The following is a 23,205-nucleotide window of genomic DNA, read 5'->3' as shown; positions in this document are numbered from 1 at the left end:
GAATCTGGTCCGGGTCTATCTCCAATCTTGTTCCAGACCAGGTCTGTGTATGTTTTGGTTCCAGTTCCGGCCCGTCTCCGATCTGGTTCCAGTCTAGATCTGTGTACGAACTTTTTCCAGTCCTGGTCTATCTCTAATTCGGATCTGTCTCTGGTTTTGGTCCGGCTCCAGTTCGGGTCATGTGCTGTGTGAGTGAGTGGGGACAGCGAGACGGAGCTAGAGTCCGGCAGTCATTGCAATAGCGGAGTCAGTGGCTCGGTCCCGAGCTCTCTCTCACCGGGCACCGGGACTCGGTCCCGAGCTCTCTCTCATCGGGCACCGGTGGCACAGTCCCGGGCTGTCTCTCACCGGACACCGGGGGCACAGTCCCGGGCTGTCTCTCACCGGACACCGGGGGCACAGTCCCGGGACAGAGCTGCTCTCTCCGGGATGGCACGGCGGCGCGATGAGTCGGGCAGCCCAGCTGCAGAGTGCAGTCTGGAGGCGGGCAGCCGGGAGATGAGTGAGCCGTGGAAAGGTGCTCTGGGCTGTGTGGGGGTGGCCCTGCTCTTCCTCATGACTATCGGTGTACTGTACTGGCAAGTGGCCGAACGGCCGGAGCCTGCCTGGCTGCTCAAGGGCCAGCTCAGCGGGTTGGTGTGGCACAGCAAGAGGTCAGTGCTGGCACTTCGATCCGTGTTCGGGGAGCAGTCTTTCGCCCTCATCCAGCCTCGGCACCTCCCCCTTTCCGGACACACGCTCCTTACCAACCGCTGCTGGTACAACCAGAGCCTCCTGTGCTCCAGCTGGGATGGCGTGAGTGAGCTACAGATCCTGCTGGAACCCATCAACCAAAGCCTGGCCGAATGTTACCGAGTGGAGTGGACCCCCAGACACTGCCAAGTGGCTCTCAAGGTAAATCTACTACTCCCAGGCAAGCTGCGACTTGGTCAGCAGTTCAGTGTCTGTCATTAACAACAAACGGCAGGTACGATTCGATCCATTGTTAGCACCAAGTAATACATGGAGTTGTGTGTGACACCAGGGATCGGTGCTGAGACCTCAACTGTTCACACTTGATAGCAGTGGCTTCAATGACCCTAACCTTATGGTTAGGCAAAAGTGAAGACTGCAGACGCTGGAAATCAGAGTCGAGATTAGAGTGGTGCTGGAAAAGCACAGCAGGTCAGGAAACATCTGAGGAGCAGGAAAATCAGGATGCTGCCTGACCTGCTGTGCTTTTCCAGCACCATTCTCATCCTAACCCTTTGGTTGACAAATGAACGTATGGTACAGAAATAAGTAGCAAAGCTACAAAAAGGTGAGGTGGGATCTGGCAAACAGGGTCTAATGGAGGGAAATGTGAAGTTGTCCATTTTGGCAGAGAATAAAAAACAAAGAGCATGTTATCTAAATGGTGTGTGCAGAGGTTTCAGATATGTGAGGCGGGGGGTTTGGGAACTGTAGTCCATGAATTTCAAAGGAAATCCAGTAGGATGTTGTAATTTATTTTTTGGAGAATTGAATATAAAAGTGGGAAGGTTATGCTTCAATTATACAAGACACTGGTAAGATTGCATCTGGAGCACTGTGACAGTATTGGCCTCCTTATTTAAGAAAGAATGTAATGCATTGGAGAAGATTTACCAAACACATCTCTGGAATGAAGAGCTTGTCTTATGAGAAAAGGTTTGACAGGCTTGGTTTGTTGTACTGGAGTTTAGAAAGTGAGAGGTGACTTTTGAAACATTCAAGATCCTGAGAGGTTTTGGCATCTTGTGGAGTTGTGCTTATCAAGCAGTCTGCTTTGTCCTTGATGTAAAGCTTCTTGACGGTTGTTGGAGCTACATTCATCCAGGTAAATGGGGAATATTCTTTGTGCCTTGCATATGATTGACAGGCTTTGGGGAATCAGGAGATAACTTAGTTGCTGCAGTGTTCCTAGCCTCTGATCTGCTCCTGTAGCCATTGTATTTACATGGCAGATCAAGTTCAGTTCTGGTCAATGGTAACCCCAAGATGTTACAAATAATCATACAACCCCATGATGTGAGTGATTTGGCATTTGTAATGCCACTGAATGTCAAGGGACAGTGGTTTGATTGTCTCTTATTGGAATTGGTCATTGCCTGGCACTTGTGTGGTGTAAATGTACTTGCCACTTGTTAGCCCAAGCCTGGGTACTATCCAAGTCTTGCTGCTTATGGACATTGACTGATTTGAACATTAACCGAGCCAATTAAATATTAAGAGTGGCTGTAGTGGAGTGCACAAACTCCTACAGGAGAATAGATAGGATGCAGTATTACAGGAGACACCATATGATGGGCTACAAACATGTTATCTTGTGTACTTTCACTGTTATATATAACACTAGTGCTATGTTACACAGTGTCTGATGCAAGCAGGCTGTTTTACATGAATCTTCCATATATTGGCTGCATTGTGTTAATATTATGGTTGCATTCTACGTGTTGTAGGTTACAGCGAGGACATGGGCTCCAGGAATAGCTGGATACATGGCAGATGAACTTCAGTGTGAAGTAGTATGAGGTGATGCAGCAATTGATAAAGTGTCTTTATTATAGGAAAAAAATCTAAGGTGCTTCCAAGGACCAATGATCAGAGAGAATTTGGTACTAAGTCATGTAAGGAAATGTTAGGGAAGATAACCAAGCTTCTAGTCAATCATTTAAGTTTTAAGAAGTATCTTAAAGGAGGAAAGTAGCGAGGTGCTGAGGATTTGGAGAGAGAATTTGAGAACTCTTGGCCTAGGCTGTTGATGAGACGTGGAGGGATATCTTAGTTTGTAAGACTGGAGGATTTTCGTAATGTGAAGACAGGACTTCACCTCTACAAGTGCAGTGGTCACTCTTACTGATACTGTCATGAACAAATGTATCTGCAGCTAGCAGATTGGTGAGGAAGAGTTCAAGTATGTTTTTCCCTCGTCACTTGCCACATACCCTGTCCAGCAGCAATATCTTTAGGACTCGAACAACTTCCTCAATACAGCGGCTACTGCATGGTCATTGATGGTAGTGGATATTGAAATTCCTCACCCAGAGTACATTTTGTGCCCCAGCCACCCTCAGTGCTTCCTCCAAGTGTTGTTCAACACGGAGGAGTTTTAATACTTTTTATTCACTCGTAGGGTATCGATGTCGCTGACCGGGCCAATGTTTATTATGTTTTCCTGGAGAAAGTGGTGATGAGCTGCTGTCTTGAACTGCTGCAGTCGACGTGCTGTAGTTAGACCAGCAATGCCATCAGGGAAGGAATTCCTGAATTTCGTCCCAGCAACATACATTTTCAAGGCGATATATGTCTAAATCATGATGGTGAGTGGCTTGGAGGGGAACCTGCAGGTGGTGGTGTTCCTCTGTATCTGCTGCCCTCCTCCTTCAAGATGGAGGTGACTCTGGGTTTGGAAGGTGCTGTCTATGGAGCCTTCTACAGTGCATCCTGTAGATAGAACACATTGCTGCTACCGAATATTGGTGGGGGAGGGAATGGGTGTCAGCCAAGTGGATTGCTTTGACCTGGGTGGTGTTGAGTTTCTTGAGTAACATTGGAGTTGCAACCATACAGGAAAATGGGCAGTGTTCCATCATGTTCCTGATTTGTCTTGTGGATGGTGAACAGGCTTTGGGGAGTCAGGAGGTGAGTTGCTTGAAACAGTATTCCTAGCCTCTGACTTGCTCTTGTAGCCACTATATTTATATGGCGAGTCCAGTTAAGTATCTGACTGATGGTAACCTCCAGGTGGTTGATAGTGGCCGATTCGTAATGGTACCTCCATTGATTGTTAAAGGGTGGTGGTTAGTTCTGATTCATCATCCAAGGAAGAAATGTATAGAACATAGAACAGTACAGCATATTACAGGCCTTCAGCGCACAATGTTGTGCCGAACATTTATCTTAATCTAAGATCACCCTAACCTACACACTCCTCAATTTACTGCTATCCATGTACTTGTCCAGCAGTTGCTTAAATGTCCCCAATGTCTCTGACTCTACTCCCACCAGTGGCAATGCATTCCATGCACCCACTCTCTGCATAAAGAACCTATCTCTGACATCTCTCCTATACCTTCCCCCAATCACCTTAAAATTCTGACCCCTCATGACAGCCATTTCTGCCCTCTGGCAGAAAAGTCTCTGGCTACCTACACTATCTATGCCTCTCGTTACCTTGTACACCTCTATCAAGTCACCTCTCTTCCTCCTTCTCTCCAGTGTGAAAAGTTCTAACTCTCACAACCTCTCTTCAAAAGTGAAGCCCTCCAGTCCAGGCAGCATTCTGGTAAATCTTCTCTGCACCCTCTCTAAAGCAGCTACATCCTTCCTACAATGAGGCAGCCAGAGCTGGACACAATATTCCAAGTGTGGTCTAACCAAGATTTTAGAGAGCTGCAGCAATACCTCGCGGTTCTTATACTCAATCCCCCTATTAATGAAAGCCAAAACATCATTCACCGCCTTAACACCCCCATCAACTTGGGTGGCAACTTTCAGAGATCTATGTGTGTGGACCCCAAGATTCTGCTGTTCCTCCACACTGCCAAGAATCCTGGCTTTAACCCCTGTATTCAGCATTCAAATTTGACCTTCCAAAATGAATCACTTTGCATTTATCCAGGTTGAGCTCCATCTGCCACTTCTCAACCCAGCTCTGCATTTTTTCCATGTCTTGTTGTAGCCTGCAAAAGCCCTCAACGCTATCTACAGCTCCACTGACCTTTAACATAAGAACATAAGAATTAGGAGTAGGAGTAGACCATCTGGCCCTTCAAGCCTGATCCACTATTCAATAAGATCATGGCTGATCTTTTCGTGTACTCAGCTGGATTGTAAATCATTGGTAAACTTTCTCACTCACCCTTCTTCATCCAAGTCATTTTTTAAAACTAAAAGGAGCAGAGGCCCAAGAACAGATCCCTGTGGACATCACTGGTCACCGACCTCCAGGTGGAATCCTTTTCATCACGACCACTCACTATCTACTTTCGGTCAGCCAAAACTGTATCCAGACAGCTAAATTTCCCTCCTAACTTTCTGAATGTGCCTACTGTGGGGAACCTTATCAATTCCTTACTGAAATCCATATACACCACATCCACTGCTCGACATTTGTCAACTTGTCTTGTCATGTCCTCAAAGAACTCAATAAGGCTTGTGAGGCATGATCTGCCCCTCACAAAGCCATGCAGACTACCTTTAATCAAACTATACTTTTCCAAATAGTCATGAATCCCATCTCTCAGAATCCATTCCAGTACCTTGTTTACCATAGATGTAAGACTGACAGGTCTGCAGATCTAAGGGATTTCACTATTCCCTATCTTGAACAGAGGAACAGCATTCGCCTCCCTCCAATCATCTGGTACTACTTCCATGGAGTGTGAGGATGCCAAGATCATCGCTAGAGGCACACCAATCTCATTCCTCGCTTCCCATAGTAACCTTGGATTTATCTGGGCAAAAGTGAGGATTGCAAATGCTGGAAACCAGAGTTTAGATCAGAGTGATGCTGGAAAAGCACAGCAGGTCAGGCAGTATCCGAGGAGCAGGAAAATCGATGTTTCGGGCAAAAGCCCTTCATCAGGATAAAGGCAGGAAGCCTCCAGAGTGGAGAGATAAATCACTTTATCTGGATCTGGATTTATCTGGTCCGGCCCTGGGGAATTATCTATATTGATGCTTCCCAAAATTTCCAGCACATCCACTTGCTTAATATCAATCTGTTCAAGCCTATTAGCCTGGTTTACGATGTTCTCACTCTCAACAAGGTCCCTCTAGTGAATACTAAAGCAAAAAATTAATTTTGGCCCTCCCCCATATCTTCAGACTCCAGGCACAATTTCCCTCCGCTATCCCTGATCGGCCCTACCCTCTCTCTGATCATTCTCTTATTCATCACTTAAGTGTAGAATGCCTTTGGGTTTTCCTTAATCCTTCCCGCTCCTTAGTCCATTTTTGAGTTCTTTCCTAGCTACTCTGTAATCCTCTAAAGCTGTGCCAGAACCTTGCTTCCTTCTTCCTCTTGATGAGAAGCTCCTCTTCTCTTGTCATCCAAAGCTCCTTCACCTTAGCATTCCTTGCCTCTCTCAGTGGGACAAAGTTATCCAACACTCCTAACAAGTGCTCCTTAAACAGCCTCCACATTTCTGTTGTGCACTTCCTGTAGAACAATTGATCCCAATTTATACTCCCCAGCTCCTGTCTACTTGCAGTATAATTTCCCCTCCACAAATTACTTTCCCATACTGTCTATTCCTATCCCTCTCCATGGCTGTGATAAAGGTGAGACAGTTGTGGTCACTGTTGCCAAAATGCTCCCCTGCTGAGCGATCTGACACCTGGCCTGGCTCATTACTTAGTAGCAAATCCAAGATGACATCCCTGCTAGGTATGTGGTAATCAGCAGGAGGTTTCCTTAGCCATGTTCAACCTGAAGCCATGAGACTTCATGGGGTTTGGAGTCATGTTGAGGACTCCCAAGGTAATGTGCCCCTGACTTTGTAATAGTGTATATCACCTCTCCTGCCAATCAGTCAGGATATATCCATGAGCGGTGATGATGATGTCTGGGACGTTGTCTGTAAGGTATGATTCCATGAGTACAACTATGTCAGGATGTTGCTTGACAAGTGTGTGAGCCAGCTTTCCCAACTTTGGCACTAGCCCCAGATGTTAGTAAGGATGACTTTGCAGAGTTGACAGGGCTGTTTCTGCCATTGTTGTTTCCTGGCTAGACCAGCTATGAATGGCAGATTTCCTTCCTTGAAGGACCTTGGTCCACTAGATGGGATTTTCTGACATCATTCGTGTTTTAGACCATAAGACCATAAGAAATAAAAACAGGAATAGACTGGTCTGCCCCTCAAGCCTGCTGCACCATTCAGTGGGATCATGGCTGATCCAAAATTCCTCATGTCCTGTGTTTTCCCCATAAAACTTGATTCCTCTACTGATCAATAATCTATTCATCTCAGTCTTAACTATACACAAGGACTCTGCCCCCACAGGCAGGGTATTCTAAACTTGCTCAATCCTCTGAGAGAAGAAATTCCTCCTCATCTCAATCTTAAATTGGCACCTCTTTATTCTGAGATTCTGCCCTTTAGTACGAGACTCTCTCATGAGGGGAAACATTCTCTTAGTATTTAACTTGGCAAGCTCCTTAAGAATTTTATTATGTTTCAATGAGATCACCTCCCATTCTTCTAAACTCCAGTGAGTAGAATCCCAAACTGTTTAGGCTTTGCTCATAAGACAATTCTTCTGTACCAGGGATCATCCTAGTGTTTCCTGCCCATTAGCCAATTCTCTATCCATGCCAATATGCTACTTCTGACACCATAGGCTCGTATCTTATGTCTTAAGCTTTTGTGAGGTACTTTGTGAAACATTGTCTGGAAGTCTAAATAAAACTCATCTACTGTTTCCCTCTATCACTCTGGTTGGGGTTTCTCTTTCAGACATGATTTCGCTTTCATGATGCCATGCTGGCTCTTAATTCCAGATTTTTGTTGTTGAATTCAAATTCCCCTATCTGCTGTGGAGGGATTTGAACCCCAGTCCCCAGAGCATAACCTGGGTCTCTGGATTAATCAGGTACCAATAATTATCAGCTCTCACTCTCACAACGTGCAGCCCTCCACTCCCTCGCTCCAATCCCAACCTCACCATCAAACCAGCAGATAAAGGGGGTACAGTGGTAGTTTGGCGCACTGACCTCTACACCGCTGAAGCCAGGTGCCAACTCGAAGACACCTCCTCCTATCGCCCCCTCGACCATGACCCCAGCCCCCCATCACCAAACCATCATCTCCCAGACCATACACAACCTCATCACCTCAGGAGATCTCCCATCCATAGCTTCCAAACTCATAGTCTGGGAACCCCGCACCGCCCTATTCTACCTCCTTCCCAAGATCCATAAGCCTGACCATCCTGACTGACCCATTGTCTCATCCTGCTCCTGCCCCACTAAACTCATCTCTACCCATCTCAGTACTGTTCTATCCCCCCTACTCCAGGAACTCCCCACATAGGTTCGGGACACCACCCATGCCCTCCACCTCCTCCAAGACTTCCATTTCCTCGGCACCCAACGCCTCATCTTCACCATGGACATTCAATCCCTCTACACCTCCATCTGCCATGACCAGGGCCTCCAAGTCCTCCGTTTCTTCCTCTCCCGACGTCCCCAACAGTACCCTTCCACTGACTCTCATTCATTTGGCTGAACTGGTCCTCACCCGTAACAATTTCTCCTTCGAATCCTCCCACTTCCTCCAGACGAACAAGGTAGCCATGGGCACCTGCATGGGCCCCAGCTATGCCTAACTCTTTGTCCATCTTCCGTAGTTACATCGGCACCACTCCCCACCTCTTCCTCTGTTACATTGATGACTGCATCGGCGCAACCTCGTGCTCTCGCGAGGAGGAGGAGCAATTCATCAACTTCACCAACGTATTCCAACCTGACCTTAAATTCACCTGGACCATCTCTGACACCTTCCTCCCCTTCCTGGACCTCTCCATCTCCATCAATGATGACCGACATAACGCTGACATTTTTTACAAACCCACCAACTCCCACAGCTACCTAGATTACACCTCTTCGCACCCTACCTCCTGCAAAAATGCTATTCCATATTCCCAATTCCTCCGCCTCTGCCGTATCTGCTCCCAGGAAGACCAGTTCTACCACAGAGCACACCAGATGGCCTCCTTCTTTAAAGACCATAATTTCCCCTCCCACATGGTTAAAGATGCCCTCCAAATCATCTCATCCACGTCTCGCACCTCTGCCCTCACCTTGATCCATAACAAGGATGGAACCCCTCTGGTCCTCACCTTCCATCCTACCAACCTCCGCATAAATCACATCACCTGCCGACATTTCTGCTACCTCCAAACGGACCCCATTACCAGGGATATATTTCCCTGTTGTGGTTCTGTTCGCCGAGCTGAGAATTTGTGTTGCAGAAGTTTTGTCCCCTGTCTAGGTGACATCCTCAGTGCTTGGGAGCCTCCTGTGAAGCCACGAAATGACACGACCAGCTATCCTTAGTAGCCACGCACGCAGATGACAAGCAACATGAGTTCGACTGGGACAACACTACTATTATAGGACAAGCCAAACAGAGAACAGCCAGGGAATTCATAGGGGCATGGCACTCATCCACAGATTGAATCAATAAGCACCTCGACCTGGACCCAATATACCGACCGCTGCAACGGACAGCTGGAACTGACAACCGGAAGCGGCAGAGATAAACCACTATAAATGCCGGAGGAAACATAACAGAAGCGCTTCACAGGACGCTCCCAAGCACTGAAGCTAGACTGGGGACGAAATGTCTACAACTCAAATTCCCAGCTCGGCGAACAGAACCACAACAATGAGCCCCCGAACTGCAAATCTTCTCGCAAACTTTGGATATATTTCCCTCCCAACCCCTTTCCACAAAGTCTGTTCTCTCTGTGACTACCTGGTCAGGTCCACGCCCCCAACAACCCACACTCCCGTCCTGGCACCTTCCCTTGCCACCGCAGGAATTGCAAAACCTGCGCCCACACCTACCCCCTCACCTCCATCCAAGGCCCCAAAGGAGCCTTCCACATCCATCAAAGTTTTACCTGCACATCCACCAATATCATTTATTGTATCCGTTGCTCCCGATGTGGTCTTCTGTACATTGGGGAGACTGGGCGCCTTCTCACAGAGCGCTTTAGGAACATCTCTAGGACACTTGCACCAATCAACCCCACCGTCCCTTGGCTGGACATTTCAACTCCCCCACCCACTCTGCCGAGGACGTGCAGGTCCTGGGCCTCCTCCATCGCCACTCCCTCACCACCCAACGCCTGGAGGAAGAACGCCTCATCTTACGCCTCGAAACACTTCAACCACAGGAGATCAATGTGGACTTCACCAGTTTCCTAATTTCCCCTCCCCTCCCCCCACCCCCCCCAACCTTCCCCAGTTCCAATCTGCCAGCTCAGCACCATCCTCATGACCTGTCCTACCTGCCAATCTTCCTTCCCACCTATCCACTCCACCCTCCTCTCTGACCTATTACCTTCATCCATACCTCCATCCACTATTGTACTCTTGGCTACCTTCTCCCCAGCCCCACCCTCCTCCCATTTATCTCTCCACCCCCAACGGCTCCCTGCCTCATTCCTAATGAAGGGTTTTGTCCGAAACGTCGATTTTCCTGTTCCTCGGATGCTGCCTGACCTGTTGTGCTTTTCCAGCACCACTCTAATCTAGACTCTGATCTCCAGCATCTGCAGTCCTCACTTTCGCCATTACCTTCCCCTTGTAAAGGTTTTGTATTGTATGTAGTATTCAGTTGGTAGATGGGATATAATGTCTCAAAGTCAAAGAGATTCTCCGCACAGAAAAATATCCATCGTGTCCATGCTGGTCAAAAACAACCACCTAACTATTCTAATCCTATTTTCCAGCATTTAGCCCATTTCTTGTATGCCATGGCACCGCAAATGCATGTAAATACTTCTTGAATATTGTGAAGGTTTCTGTCTCCACCACACTTACAGGCAGTGAGTTCCACATTCCTATCACCCTCTGGCTGAAAGTTTTCTTCCTCACATTTCAGATTTTGATGGTCTAGTGTGCGTGCCATGTCATGTGCATGGGCTGTCTACTATATGTGTTCTGTCATGTGTGTGAGATGTCTAGTGTGCCTACTGTGCTGTGTGTACAGAGTGTCATGTGCACAATGTATCGTGACTATTAAATGCACAGCTGTGTTGTATCCGCCAACAGTTACACACGCTGCCCACATTTCTCACTCTCAAGGCAGCATACCAACATTAAGAGATTTCTTGGCTTGCTGCACCTGCCTCTGGAAAAAGTGCAACAAATAAGTTGAACTTTGTTTCTGGTGGTGGGTGAAGGATGGAGCCAGGTGGGTTAGCTACAAGGCCTGACCGAGTTCATCGAGATTTGATTTAGTTGGTGAATATTAGATCCTCCAGCTCTCACCTTCCCATTGCATCATCATCCACACACATCCCATGTCCCATTCATGCCATGTCACCCATATACCTCAAATGGCCCCTTAATCACTGTCGGGCAACCCATGCTTTTCCACTTGTAGCTAAGGTTCCTAAAAGCCCACTCACCTGTCGTCTCTTTCATTCATACCCTTAATGTTTGCCGTTCTAGGCACCTCAACAATCACACCGGATAGTGTACAGAGCTGGAATAATGTAGGTCTGAAGAAAGATTGGCTAGGCTGAGGTGGTTTCTTTTGAATAGAGGAGGCTGAGCAACTTTAATTGAGGTGTACATAAAATAGTGAGAGTCTTGGATGGAATGGATGGGCAGCACATATTTGGGGTAGGCGGGCGTGAATTTAGAGTGATTGATGGTAGGGCTAGAGGGAAGTTGAGGAAATATGATATCTACCAAAGGATGGTTTGGTTCTCAAACTGACTGCCTGAAAGGGTAGATGAGGCAGAAACCCTCAGATCATTTCAATTGTGTCTGGATATGCACCTGAAGTCCCATATCATCCAATGATATGGGACCAAGTGCTCGTTCATGGGATTAGGCTGGATAGTTTGTTTCTCGATAAGTGCAGACTCACTGGGCAGAGTTGCCACCTTCTGTGCTGTAAATGTTTGTGTTTCCAAAATATTGAAAGAGAAGTAAGATGCAGGGATATTGAGAGAGGGTTGGGCAGTGTCAGTGTATGAATTGCTCCTTGGGACAGTCAGCCCTGTGAGTCGATTGGGTCTCCACTTCTGCTGTAATGATTTTAGGATTCAATGATACAACAGCGGTCAAGTGTTAATTTTTCCTGATACCCTTGTCAACAGCAATTAAAGTTAATAATAATGATTATTTTTCAACTGAAAAATGCAAGCTTTTATTGTAAATTAAAGGGATGATGATTTAGATACTACTACAGTTTGATTATTCCATAGACCTCAACCACCTTTATTGAGTATTTAATGTCCACTGTAGCAAAAAAAAAGGTCATGAGATGCAGATTGCATGATAAGGTGAGAATGAGGTCTGAATGATTTTGTGACAGGTCCTGTGTGAATGAATTATCTGCACTGTGTTCTGGAATTGCCTAACTAATCTTCCTGCCTCCACCAATTGTAGTACTTGGTCATTTATTTCCTAACTGTTCAGGTCTTAGTGTGGAAATCAGCTGCCTTGTTGCTCAAAAAGCATAAGTGACAGCGTTGATATGTTCTGGGCTATTTCAGATGTTATAATTGATAACAGGATTTCAAAATTACATCTTTGAATGTTTAAATTGGCTATTATGTATCAGAGAATGATTTTGTAAACCTGAAAAGCCCTGTCTATATATGTGTAAGCATTCATAGGCCAGAGCTGGCATCTGATGTGAGGGAACCAGCAGTAGAATTGGATTAATGAGCCATTCAAAGACCAACTGTAATCCCTACAAGAATTTAGCAGATTGTATCTGGCTTTGAGAGTTCCAGCAAACAGAGAATATTAATATGAGGCTCAGACAGAAAGGATCAAGGCTCAGTGTCTGAGCTTTACATCATGCATAATTAATCAGCCCCACCTCCTAGTTTGATGACACCGACATCACCATTATGACAACTCAGGAGTGTGGAAAAACTGTTATGGCTGTCACTCACTGTGAACTCTGTGAGAGCGTAGCAAGGATCATCTCCTTGGTAACTAATACCTTTTAAGTATATGTAACAGGAAACCTAAATGATTAGTCAATGAGTTAGATGAAAATTTTTTTGGATTAAGTTCCCTACAGCGTGGAAACAGATCCACACCGACCCTCCGAAGAGCAACCCACCCAGACCCATTCCCTTACATTTACCCCTGCACCGAACACTATGGGCAATTTAGCATGGCCAATTCACCTAACCTGCACATCTTTGGATTGTGGGAGGAAACCCACACAGACATAGGGAGAATGTGCAAACTCCGCACAGACAGTTGCCCGAGGCAAGAATTGAACCCGGGTCCCTGGCTCTATAAGGCAGCATTGCTAACCGCTGAGCCACCGTGCTGCCCCAGTTTGGGTGTGCAAACTTCCTTTGGCTTGCTATGCAATGAAGTATTATCATGTGAAGCGATGTTATTGTAGGGGAAGTCAGGAAAGCTAAGCAGAGGTAAGTCATGCGGAATGGTTTTTGATCTGCTAATCCACAGGCCTGGAATCCACTAAACTGAAGTGGTAATTGACAGTAAAAAAAAATTAGTCTTTATTCAATGCCGTGGCATGGCATAAAGTGCTTTGTTGGCAATCAGGTACTTTTGCAGTTTTAACCACTTGTAATATAGGAAGCTAGACAGACAGTTGAGCTCCCATGAATGCAGTACGATCATGGGCAGGTATCCTTGCTTTTTCTGTCATTCATGAACATTGGCCAGGTATAGATTCCCTGCTTTTCTCTTTCAAAAAATGGCAATAAATCATTTGCATTCGCCTGAAAGGGTAAAAGTTTTATGGTCTCATTTAATGTAATACTAGACTGGCAACCGGGAGTATTGTGCTTAAGGTCTAGCTCAGGACTTGGCCCATCAGACTTGTGACTCAGAGACAGGGATACTCCCACTGTTCTGTGACTGTGATGGTAAAAAGGTGGGACTTTTGTGTGATTGCTTGGCCTCCACAATGACAGGATAGAATTTGACAGAATATAGAACAAAACCAGGTGCTTCAGTGACATAATCCTTCCCCCCATGCTCACTGTCTCGCACTCTGGATAGCAGGAAGAGGTGGCACATGGATTTATTTTTCTTTTCTCATTCATATAAGAACACAGGAATACAAAGTAAGGATTAGGCCAATTCACCCCTTCAGCCTGCTCTACTTTCAGTAACATCTTGGCTGTTCTGGATATGTCTTAACTGTACCTTTCTGTCATTGTCCCCAAAATAATCCTTGAATCCCTTGTCAATTAAGGATTGTCTAACTCTACATAGAGTTCAACAATCCAGCCTCCTCTATGGTGAAGAGAATTCCACAGACTAACAGCATTTGACATAAAAGTAATTCCTACCTCATTTTTAAATTAGTGAACCTCTTATTTTTAATATGTTTTAGATTTCCCCAAAGAAGTAACATTCTCTCAAAATCCATCCTGTCAAAGTTCCTTTGTTTCACTAAGATCACCTCGCATTCTTCTAGACACAAGCGGATTCAGGCCCAACATGTCCAGCCTTTCTTCATAAGATAACCCACTCACTTCAGGAAGAGGTTGAATCACTCTACTGCCTTGAGTTGCAATTACAGGGTATATCTTTTCTTTGGTGACGATACCAAAACATGATGATGTATTTCAGATGTGGTCTCACCAAGCCTGTGCAGCAACACAACATTTGTACTTGGTCTCCTTTTCACTAAAGCCCAACATTTCTTTTGCCTTCCTAATCACTTGCTGTACCTGTAATCTAATTTCTTGTGTTTCATGTACCAGGACATCCAGACCCTTCTTTAATATAGAATTCTATTATCTCTCTTCACTCAGAGGGTGTGCAGTTTTGCTATTCTTCTTACCAAATTGGACAAGTTCACATTTTCCCACATTAAATTCCATCTTGCCCAGTCACTTAACCTACCTTTGCTAACTTCTTTTGTCCTTTTGCAACTTAGCTGATTTTCTAATGTCACAAGGATAAGTTGGAAACTATCATACATTCAATTCCTTTACCCAAGTCACTGAAATAGATTGTAAATACTTGAGGACCCAGCACTGACTGCTGTGGCACTTCATTAGTTCAGCTTACCAACCAGAAAATGACAGGCAAACCTCTCCATCTCCATTAATGACGACTGACTTGACACTGACGTTTTTTACAAACCCACCGACTCCCACAGCTACCTGGATTACACCTCTTCCCACCCTACCTCTTGCAAAAATGTCATTCCGTATTCCCAATTCCTCCGCTTCCGCCATATCTGCTCCCAGGAGGACCAGTTCCACCACAGAACACACCAGATGGCCTCCTTCTTTAGAGACTGCAATTTCCCTTCCCAAGTGGTTAAAGATGCCCTCCAAAGTATCTCAACCACATCCCGCACCTCCGCCCTCAGACCCCACCCCTCCAACCATAACAAGAACAGAACGCCCCTGGTGCTCACCTTCCACCCTACCAACCTTCGCATAAACCAAATCATCCGCTGACATTTCCGCCACCTCCAAAAAGACCCCACCACCAGGGATATATTTCCGTCCCCACCCCTTTGCGCCTTCCGCAAAGACTGTTCTCTCCGTGACTACCTGGTCAGGTCCACGCCCCCCTACAACCCACCCTCCCATCCTGGCACCTTCCCTGCCACCGCAGGAACTGCAAAACCTGCGCCCACACCACCTCCCTCACCTTCATCCAAGGCCCGAAAGGAGCCTTCCACATCCATCAACGTTTTACCTGCCAATCCACTAATATCATTTATTGTATTGGTTGCTCCCGATGCGGTCTCCTCTATATTGGGGAGACTGGACGCCTCATAGTAGAGAGCTTTAGGGAACATCTCCGGGACACCCGCACCAATCAACCACACCGCCCCGTGGCCCAACATTTCAACACCCCCTCCCACTTTGCCGAGGACATGGAGATCCTGGGACTCCTTCACCACCGCTCCCTCACCACCAGACGCCTGGAGGAAGAACGCCTCATCTTCCGCCTCAGAACACTTCAACCCCAGGGCATCAATGTGGACTTCCACAGTTTCCTAATTTCCCCTTCTCCCACCTCACCCTAGTTCCAAACTTCCAGCTCAGCGCTGTCCCCATGACTTGTCCTACCTCCCTATCTTCTTTTCCACCTATCCACTCCACCCTCCTCCCCGCACCCGACCTATCACCTTCATCCCCTCCCCCACTCATCTATTGTACTCTATGCTACTTTCTCCCCACCCCCACCCTCCTCTAGCTTATCTCTCCACGCTTCAGGCCCTCTGCCTTTATTCCTGATGAAGGGCTTTTGCCCAAAACGTCGATTTTACTGCTCCTCGGATACTGCCTGAACTGCTGTGCTCTTCCAGCACCACTAATCCAGAATCTAGCTACAGGCTGTCAGTTCAGGAGCTAGAAACAGGAAAAATATTGTGAATGGGATTATAGCGTTTGTAACGTAAATTGATAAATTCTGTTTTGGGATTGAAAACTGAGCTTCAATAAAATAGGTGGTAATTGATTAATTAAAGTATGAGATTGCATTGCTTCAGTTGTAACCTCAACCGTCTTTTGAAGGTAAGGTGATGGCTTTTTGTGAGTAAAAGTGTGCGTCAGTACCTTTGAACAAATATTGATTGCTAACTTGTACCTAATGTTTTGTACCAATTTATATATGGTGTCTGGGAGCTTGATGCTTTTGTATGACTTGGCTTTCATTTTAGACAATCGTGATAATTGGTGAGGACATTGATGAATACTTGCGGTTCTGCTACTACACGAGTGTAAAACTGGTACTTTTTAAATATTTCTATGTTTTGATTTGTTTCTCAGTTTTTCTATGACTGTGGACTGAAATGGGAAAGGAAGATTTAAAAGGGACCTAAGGGCAACTTTTTCATGCAGACTGAGGTGCCTGTATGGCATGAGCTGCCAGAGGAAATGGTGGAGGCTGGTACAATTACAACATTTAAAAGGCATCTGGATGGGTATATGAATAGGAAGGGTTTAGAGGGATATGGTCCAAATGCTGGCTAATCGGTTAGGCTATCTGGTTGGCATGGACGAGTTGGACCAAAGGATCTTTCCGTGCTGTACAGCTCAATGACTTTATGACTGGTTTAAAAGCAAAAGATTGTAGAAAGATTGCTGCACTTTTTAAAAGCAAGTTACTTGACACTCATTGCAAGTGCTTTTTACATTGATCTTTGTTGAAGTGGTGGGGAATGTTACTACAGAAAAGCTGGAGACAGTGGAGTGTGTGAACAGAGATTCAACCAGCAACGAGTAGTTGATTGGCCTGTGGAATGGTGACCAGTTGTTAATGTCCAGGCCCTCTGCTTGCTGACAATTATGTGATTGGCTTGCCGCTAGCTGAACAGCTTGTGTATGTTTGGTAAGAAGCCATTGGACCTTCAGAAAGGAAGGTGCTGCCCTTTTCTCTGCATTTAAAAAATAAAGACGCCACAAGCCGAAGAAACCAGTTTGTTTTCCCTCCTTGGTTGGTTGTTGTTAGCTGTGGTTTTTAACCAATAGGTCAAAGATTTTAAGAGTCACCTTGTTGCTCCATGTCTCCTGCAAGCAAGTGATGGTATCTGAAGAAGGAAGATCAAGGAGCAGTAGGTTCTAAGAATCAAAAATTATCATCTCATTTTAGTGATTTGGGTCTATGGAACGGGGGTCATCCTAGTTTTTTCCTCCACCCATAATGACCTTTTTTGTGAGTGTGTGCGCGTGCACATTTGTCCCTCCCTCTCCCCCTGTCTCCCTCTTGATGGTTCATAATTGCTTACCTGTAGCTAAAGGTTATTTATTTCAAAGCATTAGTATTTCTGAAGTACAGAAACCTGGACTGTGCTTTGTCAACCTGTGTCTAAAAGGTAAAGTGGAGAATTTTGCATTCTTTGATAACACTTTTAATCCTTTTGATGACTTTGGGAATAATGAAGCTTAATTTTCAATGCATTGAATTTCTTGGAGAACATTGCATGTTGTCTGGTTTCTTAAAGCCTGTTAATTGTAGAAGGTTTGAATGTCTCTCCTTGTGATGAATTGCAAAACTAGGGTTAGAACTATAAAATAGTCACTAACAGATTCAGTGGGAATGTTGAACCTGATGCCACATGGACTTTTAGGGGACCCATACTGATATGTTTAACAAAAGCAATCCACCCATGTGAGGGAGGAAGGATTAAAAGATTATACTAATAATATAAGATGAAAACAAAATAAGTGATGATGAGTCCGTGGATGACATTCCCCAATTTTTTCAGTTCCAGATGAGGAGGGATGTTGGCTCCCCTCCTTTATTCACTCATCTTTCGTTGGTCCTGACAAGATTGATTTGTGAAGGATCCCTTCCCAATGGATACTTTCTCTTGAACTCAAATTCATTTGTTTTAAGAAGGGAGCCAATTTAATCAGACCTCCTTGAGTTAACAAAAGAGGAAGTTTTGCTAATTGCAAAAAAAACCAACATTCAGACTAGCAATGAAAAGTGAATCCGAAGAAAAAACTTACAAACTCAATCAGTCTCTGAGACATTGGACAATTGTGGTTGCTATATTGACGGTTGAATACTCTTGGCTTTGCAAGTTAATGGAAATTCTTTTATCCTGGTTTCCTTTGACAATTGCTGTCTGGTAGCACTAAGAGTGAGAGACATTTGATTTTCTTTACCTGTAATGCAAGGGTTTAATAACTGTCCTCAAATGGTGAACTTCACAGCACACTAGTACATCAGGCCATGAACACAGAGACCAATGGTTGCAGTTCGTTTCGAGCCCTAACATTTTATTTATGCTTTCTTGAAAGGGTAAAACATAAACATACCTGCACAGAACACTGTTGCATAATCACTGTCACCTTTTGACTGTAGCAGTCCTTTTTTTTTAGAAAAAAACACATTGACTTAAAAGTTCAATGTGTTCATAAGTACTTTGAGGTTTTGATCTATTGTTATAAGAAATAGGACCCCACCACCAGAGATATATTTCTCTCCCTACCCCTTTCAGTGTTCCAGAGCGACCATTCCCTCGGTGGTTCCCTCGTCATGTCCACGCCCCCACCAGCCTACACCCCATTCACAGCACCTTCCCCTAACACAGCAGGAAGTGTAAAATCTGCGCCCACACCAATCCCTCACCGCCGTCCAAGATCCCAAAGGACCCTTCCACATCCAACAGAAATTTACCTGCACCTGACCAATGTCATCTACTGTATCTGTTGCATCCGATGTGGTCTCCTCTACATCGGGGAGACAGGACGCCTACTTGCACATTGTTTCAGAGAACATCTCTAGGACACACGCACAAACCAATCCACCGTCCCGTGGCTGAACACTTCAATTTCCCCTGCCACTCTGCCAAGGGCATGCAGGTCCAGGGCTGCCTCCATTGCCAAACTGTTACCACCCAACGCCTGGAGGAGGAACGCCTCATACTCCGCCTTGGGACCCTGCAACCACATGGGATAAATGTGGATTTCAACAGTTCCTTCATTTCCCCTCCCACCACATTATTCCATTCCCAAGCCTCCAACTCGGCACCATCCTCCTGACCTGTCCATCATCTTCCCCAACAATCCGCTCCACCTCCACCTCCCCTCCCCCTCCCTCCGACCTATCATGTTCCCCCTCACTTTCTTCTACTTATCGCATTCTCAGTTACCTTCCAACCCCACCCCCCTCCCATTTATCTCTCAGCCCTCTTGCCTACAAGCCTCAGTCCTGATGAAGGGCTTCTACCCAAAACGTTGATTCTCCTGCTCCTCAGATGCTACCTGGCCTGCTGTGCTTTTCCCGCACCACAGTCTCGACTATGAGAAATAGGAGGTGATGAGTGTGAAGCATAAACTGTAAATTTGACAAAATGGCCTGTTTCTGTTCTGTAATTTCAATGGAGTTAGTCATTGGGTTCTCTGTTCACAGGATTGTTTTTCCATGGACAATGTGTCATGGTATGGAGGAGGAAGCATGCATTCTCAATACTGGCCCATTAACAATGCTGACATTGACTCCCAACCTTTCATCATCAGCAACCTACAGGACACCCCCTCAGGCTACGGATCTGTGTTAGAGAGGTATTTCCTTGGATCAACAGGTGAGAACGTTGACATTCTGTATATTTGATACAAATTGAATTCTTCTGGGAATCTGGGCATCAGCTTTAATGGCAAGGTTGAATGTTGGGCTGGTTGAGGAGCAGATCACTGTGATTCTGTGTATTGATTTGAGCTTGTCTCAGAATATGAGGAAGATTGGGTTTATCAAGAAGTTCGGGGTGGTTTATATACAGCATAACAGATACCCAGGAATGTGATACAGACTGGAATCAAATCAAGGGTTTAAAAAAAAACAGGTGGCACAGTGGTTAGCACTGCTGCCTCATAGCGCCAGAGACCCGGTTTCAAATCCTGCCTCAGTCAACTGTCTGTGTGGAGTTTGCACATTCTCCTGTGTCTGCATGCGTTTCCTCCGGGTGCTCTGGTTTCCTCCCACAGTCTAAAGATGTGCAGGTTAGGTGAATTGGCCATGCTAAATTGCCCGTAGTGTTAGGTGAAGGGGTAAATGTAGGGGAATGGGTCTGGGTGGGTTGCTCTTCGGAGGGTCGGTGTAGACTTGTTGGGCCAAAGGGCCTGTTTCCACACAGTAAGTAATCTAATCTAAAAAAAAAGTGTAGTGCAGTCACTGCTCTGGATGAACACTTATTCACTGTTGGTGAAAGTAGATTGGCTAAGTTTCCTTGCTAAAGAAGCTGTTGGCATATTCCATGTCTGGGTGAAGAATGGGTTTAAATTCTCCTTGTGGAGGACTTTGGTGTTCTTCATGAGAAGTTTTTGAGAGTTGGGTCACCATCACAGCAGATGAATCATTGTTGTCCAACCATCGTTTTTATGACATGTATATGTCAAGTGTTGCATATTGACTGAGTTCCATGCAGCTACTGAGACTGGGTTGATTCGCATCCAGAACATCTGCCCAATTCCTCTGATTTACAAATTCCTCTGATACAGAAACCTTGTTCAGAGACTAACTGTCTTCACCTCCTGAAGTGACTATCATAAGTTGAGTTAGGATTTCAATCAGTAATTAGTGTAGTATTCAAGTGATTCAAAGACGGAGGATGAAGTTTCATGAGAACCTCAACATTAATGTAATCCCAGTTGTTTGTTGTTATTACACTAACAATTTTCCAAGCAGTCCTACTCCAAAGTCTACATATGGGCTGTGGAAGGTGATTAAACAATTGGAGAAAATGAGAGCTCTCTATAATTCCTATGTAAGAACATTTTGAACAAAGCGTGTTGTGGCATGAAATTAATTGAAATTCTTTTGTCCTGGTTCCTTTTGACAGTGGCTATAAGGCAGCACTAAGAGTGAGAGTGATATTTGTATTTCTTTATCTGTAGTGCATGTCCTCAAACTGTGACCTTCACAGCACACTAGTACATCAGGCCATCCAGGAACCACAAACCACCCATACCATTGCTCACTGGAGCTGACCTGTTTAACCTCCTTCCATAGAAATGCAGTTGAATTTATTTCTAAAGTGGTTCAAGTGAACAGATGTTGTACATTTCGCTGGATCACCTTTGGAGATGAAGGAGATCGCTTACAGGATTTCTCCTCAAATTAAAAATGTGATATGGAGAAAAACAAAAAATCTGTTTACCAGATTTATAAAGCTCAATTGACCTGTCATTTATTGAGAGATTTCCGCATTTCCATTGTCCTTAACATGAAAAATGTTCTATAATCTTTCTTCTGAGTGGCCTAGCTCTGATTTCAAGTGGCCTAACCTTGGGTAAGATTTTACCTTACCAGAGGTGGGGAGAATAATGATGAATGTAATGGCTCCAATGAGTGAGAGTCTGTGTCGAGAAAAACTCTTGCAATTCACTTCTACCTAGATAGCAAGATCCAATTCTTACCATCTGATGACAATAAAATTTAGTTGCATGAGTTTGTACCTCATTAATTATGCTTACTCTGCAAACCTCCCCTTCCCAAGTAATGTTTTCCTTGGTCATAATTCTCAATGTCTCAAAACAGAGTGGATACCTGTTAAGAGTTTAGATCAGAGTGGTGCTGGAAAAGCACAGCAGGTCAGGCAGCATCTGAGGAGCAGGAAAATCGATGTTTCGGGCAAAAGCCCTTCATCAGACAGCATCTGCAGTCCTCACTTTCGCCCTGGATACCTGTTAAGTTCGTACCTCAGCATCGAGTCATGGCTGTGCCAACCATTTTCCTTTTCTTTACTGGCAATCATGTCAACTGCAGCAAGTGCCTTCATGGAAGTTGAATCCCTTCATCAACGTAACAGGGCATTGTCAATGTATCCACCTCAGAACATCAGACTACTTGAGATTGGGCACACTTGGACACTATTGATGCTTAGAGATAGTACTGACAGATTTGGACTGCCTGGCACCTTTTTCCTTTGTAATATTATTTTCACACAGATGGACAGATAGTCAGCTTCTGGCTTACTGGTTTCACACATTCCTGATGAAGGACTTATGCCCAAAACGTCGACTCTCCTGCCTGACTTGCCTGTGCTTTTCCAGCGCCACACTTTTTGACTCTGATCTCCAGCATCTGCAGTCCTCGCTTTCTCCCGGTTTCTCACACAAACAGGTTCAGAAACCTTCTGGCTTGAGGAAACATTGAAAAATACCAGTTCTCAAGGGTGGAGGAATTATGGGTCATTTTGCCGTGCAGCGTCAAGGCCAGAGGGGCAGGATATGTCAACAACTTACATTATGAGGCAATGTGAATGTTTGAAGTGATGTGTGAAAGTCAAAGCAGAGGGGCTGGACTCCAGCCACTCTATTCAGGAGCTGGGCCTTTTAGAGTCTAGGGGCTGGGCCGCTGTCAGTCACGTGGTCGGTGCAACATGAGTTATGGATTTCATACAGTTACGGTCTGCATCATTGTCCATCCTGATGGTCAAATAAAGCAGTTTCGGTCAGTCAGAATGATATTATGGTGTCAGTCCAGGCTGCAGTCAGTTGAGCTGCCCTGTACATGGGCATGGGCCCATGTTTGGTCAGGGGCTGGGAATTGTGTAGAATCTGGGAATATAGTTCATGGCATTCTTCAAGGCTGTGGTCAATTTAACTCTAGGATTGGCCTCATTCTATGTAGTCACTGAGGAAATGGTCATGGTGTTATGGACTAAGCCAGACCAATCAAAATATTCTTAAGCAGGCAGCTCAGACCATCACTTTGCAATTTGTTTCGGTAAGTATACAATGAAAATTACCTGGATTAAGTTAGCTAGGTTGACTACTAGATTTTAAAACAGACAAAAATTTATTCACTGAATTACACAATGAAACACAAAGAACAGAATAAAGAACCCCCACAGACCTGAAACTATCCTACTAGACTTAATTATGCTGATCCGAATACACACAACAGTCCCAATAAGCAAATTCCCTTTAAAAACCAGTATAAATGGAGTACATGTTTACAGGTTGAAATTCAAGGGCAGAAAGAGAGAGAGAGAGAGAGATTCAATATAGCTCTCTGTTGAACTTGTCACCAGA

General features: G+C 45.2%; 1 protein-coding gene across 2 annotated transcripts in view; it reads left to right on the top strand.

Annotated features, from left to right (window-relative positions):
* Nucleotides 1-229: 229 nt before the first annotated feature.
* Nucleotides 230-23,205, top strand: part of si:ch211-236l14.4 (SITS-binding protein) — an 86,795-nt gene continuing 63,819 nt past the window's right edge. The window contains exons 1-2 of one of the 2 annotated variants that reach the window (XM_043706293.1): nt 230-894; nt 19,583-19,754. In XM_043706293.1, the coding sequence (XP_043562228.1) occupies nt 430-894; nt 19,583-19,754 (637 nt within the window). In that variant the 5' untranslated portion in view covers nt 230-429. The remainder of the gene's footprint in view (nt 895-19,582; nt 19,755-23,205) is intronic. The other variant, XM_043706292.1, reaches the window with a different exon arrangement.

This window comes from Chiloscyllium plagiosum, chromosome 16, assembly GCF_004010195.1.
Source record: "Chiloscyllium plagiosum isolate BGI_BamShark_2017 chromosome 16, ASM401019v2, whole genome shotgun sequence".
In the NCBI taxonomy this organism is placed as follows: Eukaryota; Metazoa; Chordata; class Chondrichthyes; order Orectolobiformes; family Hemiscylliidae; genus Chiloscyllium; species Chiloscyllium plagiosum.
The sequence above is the reverse complement of the archived record's forward strand: the minus strand, read 5'-3'. Positions and strand labels throughout refer to the sequence as shown.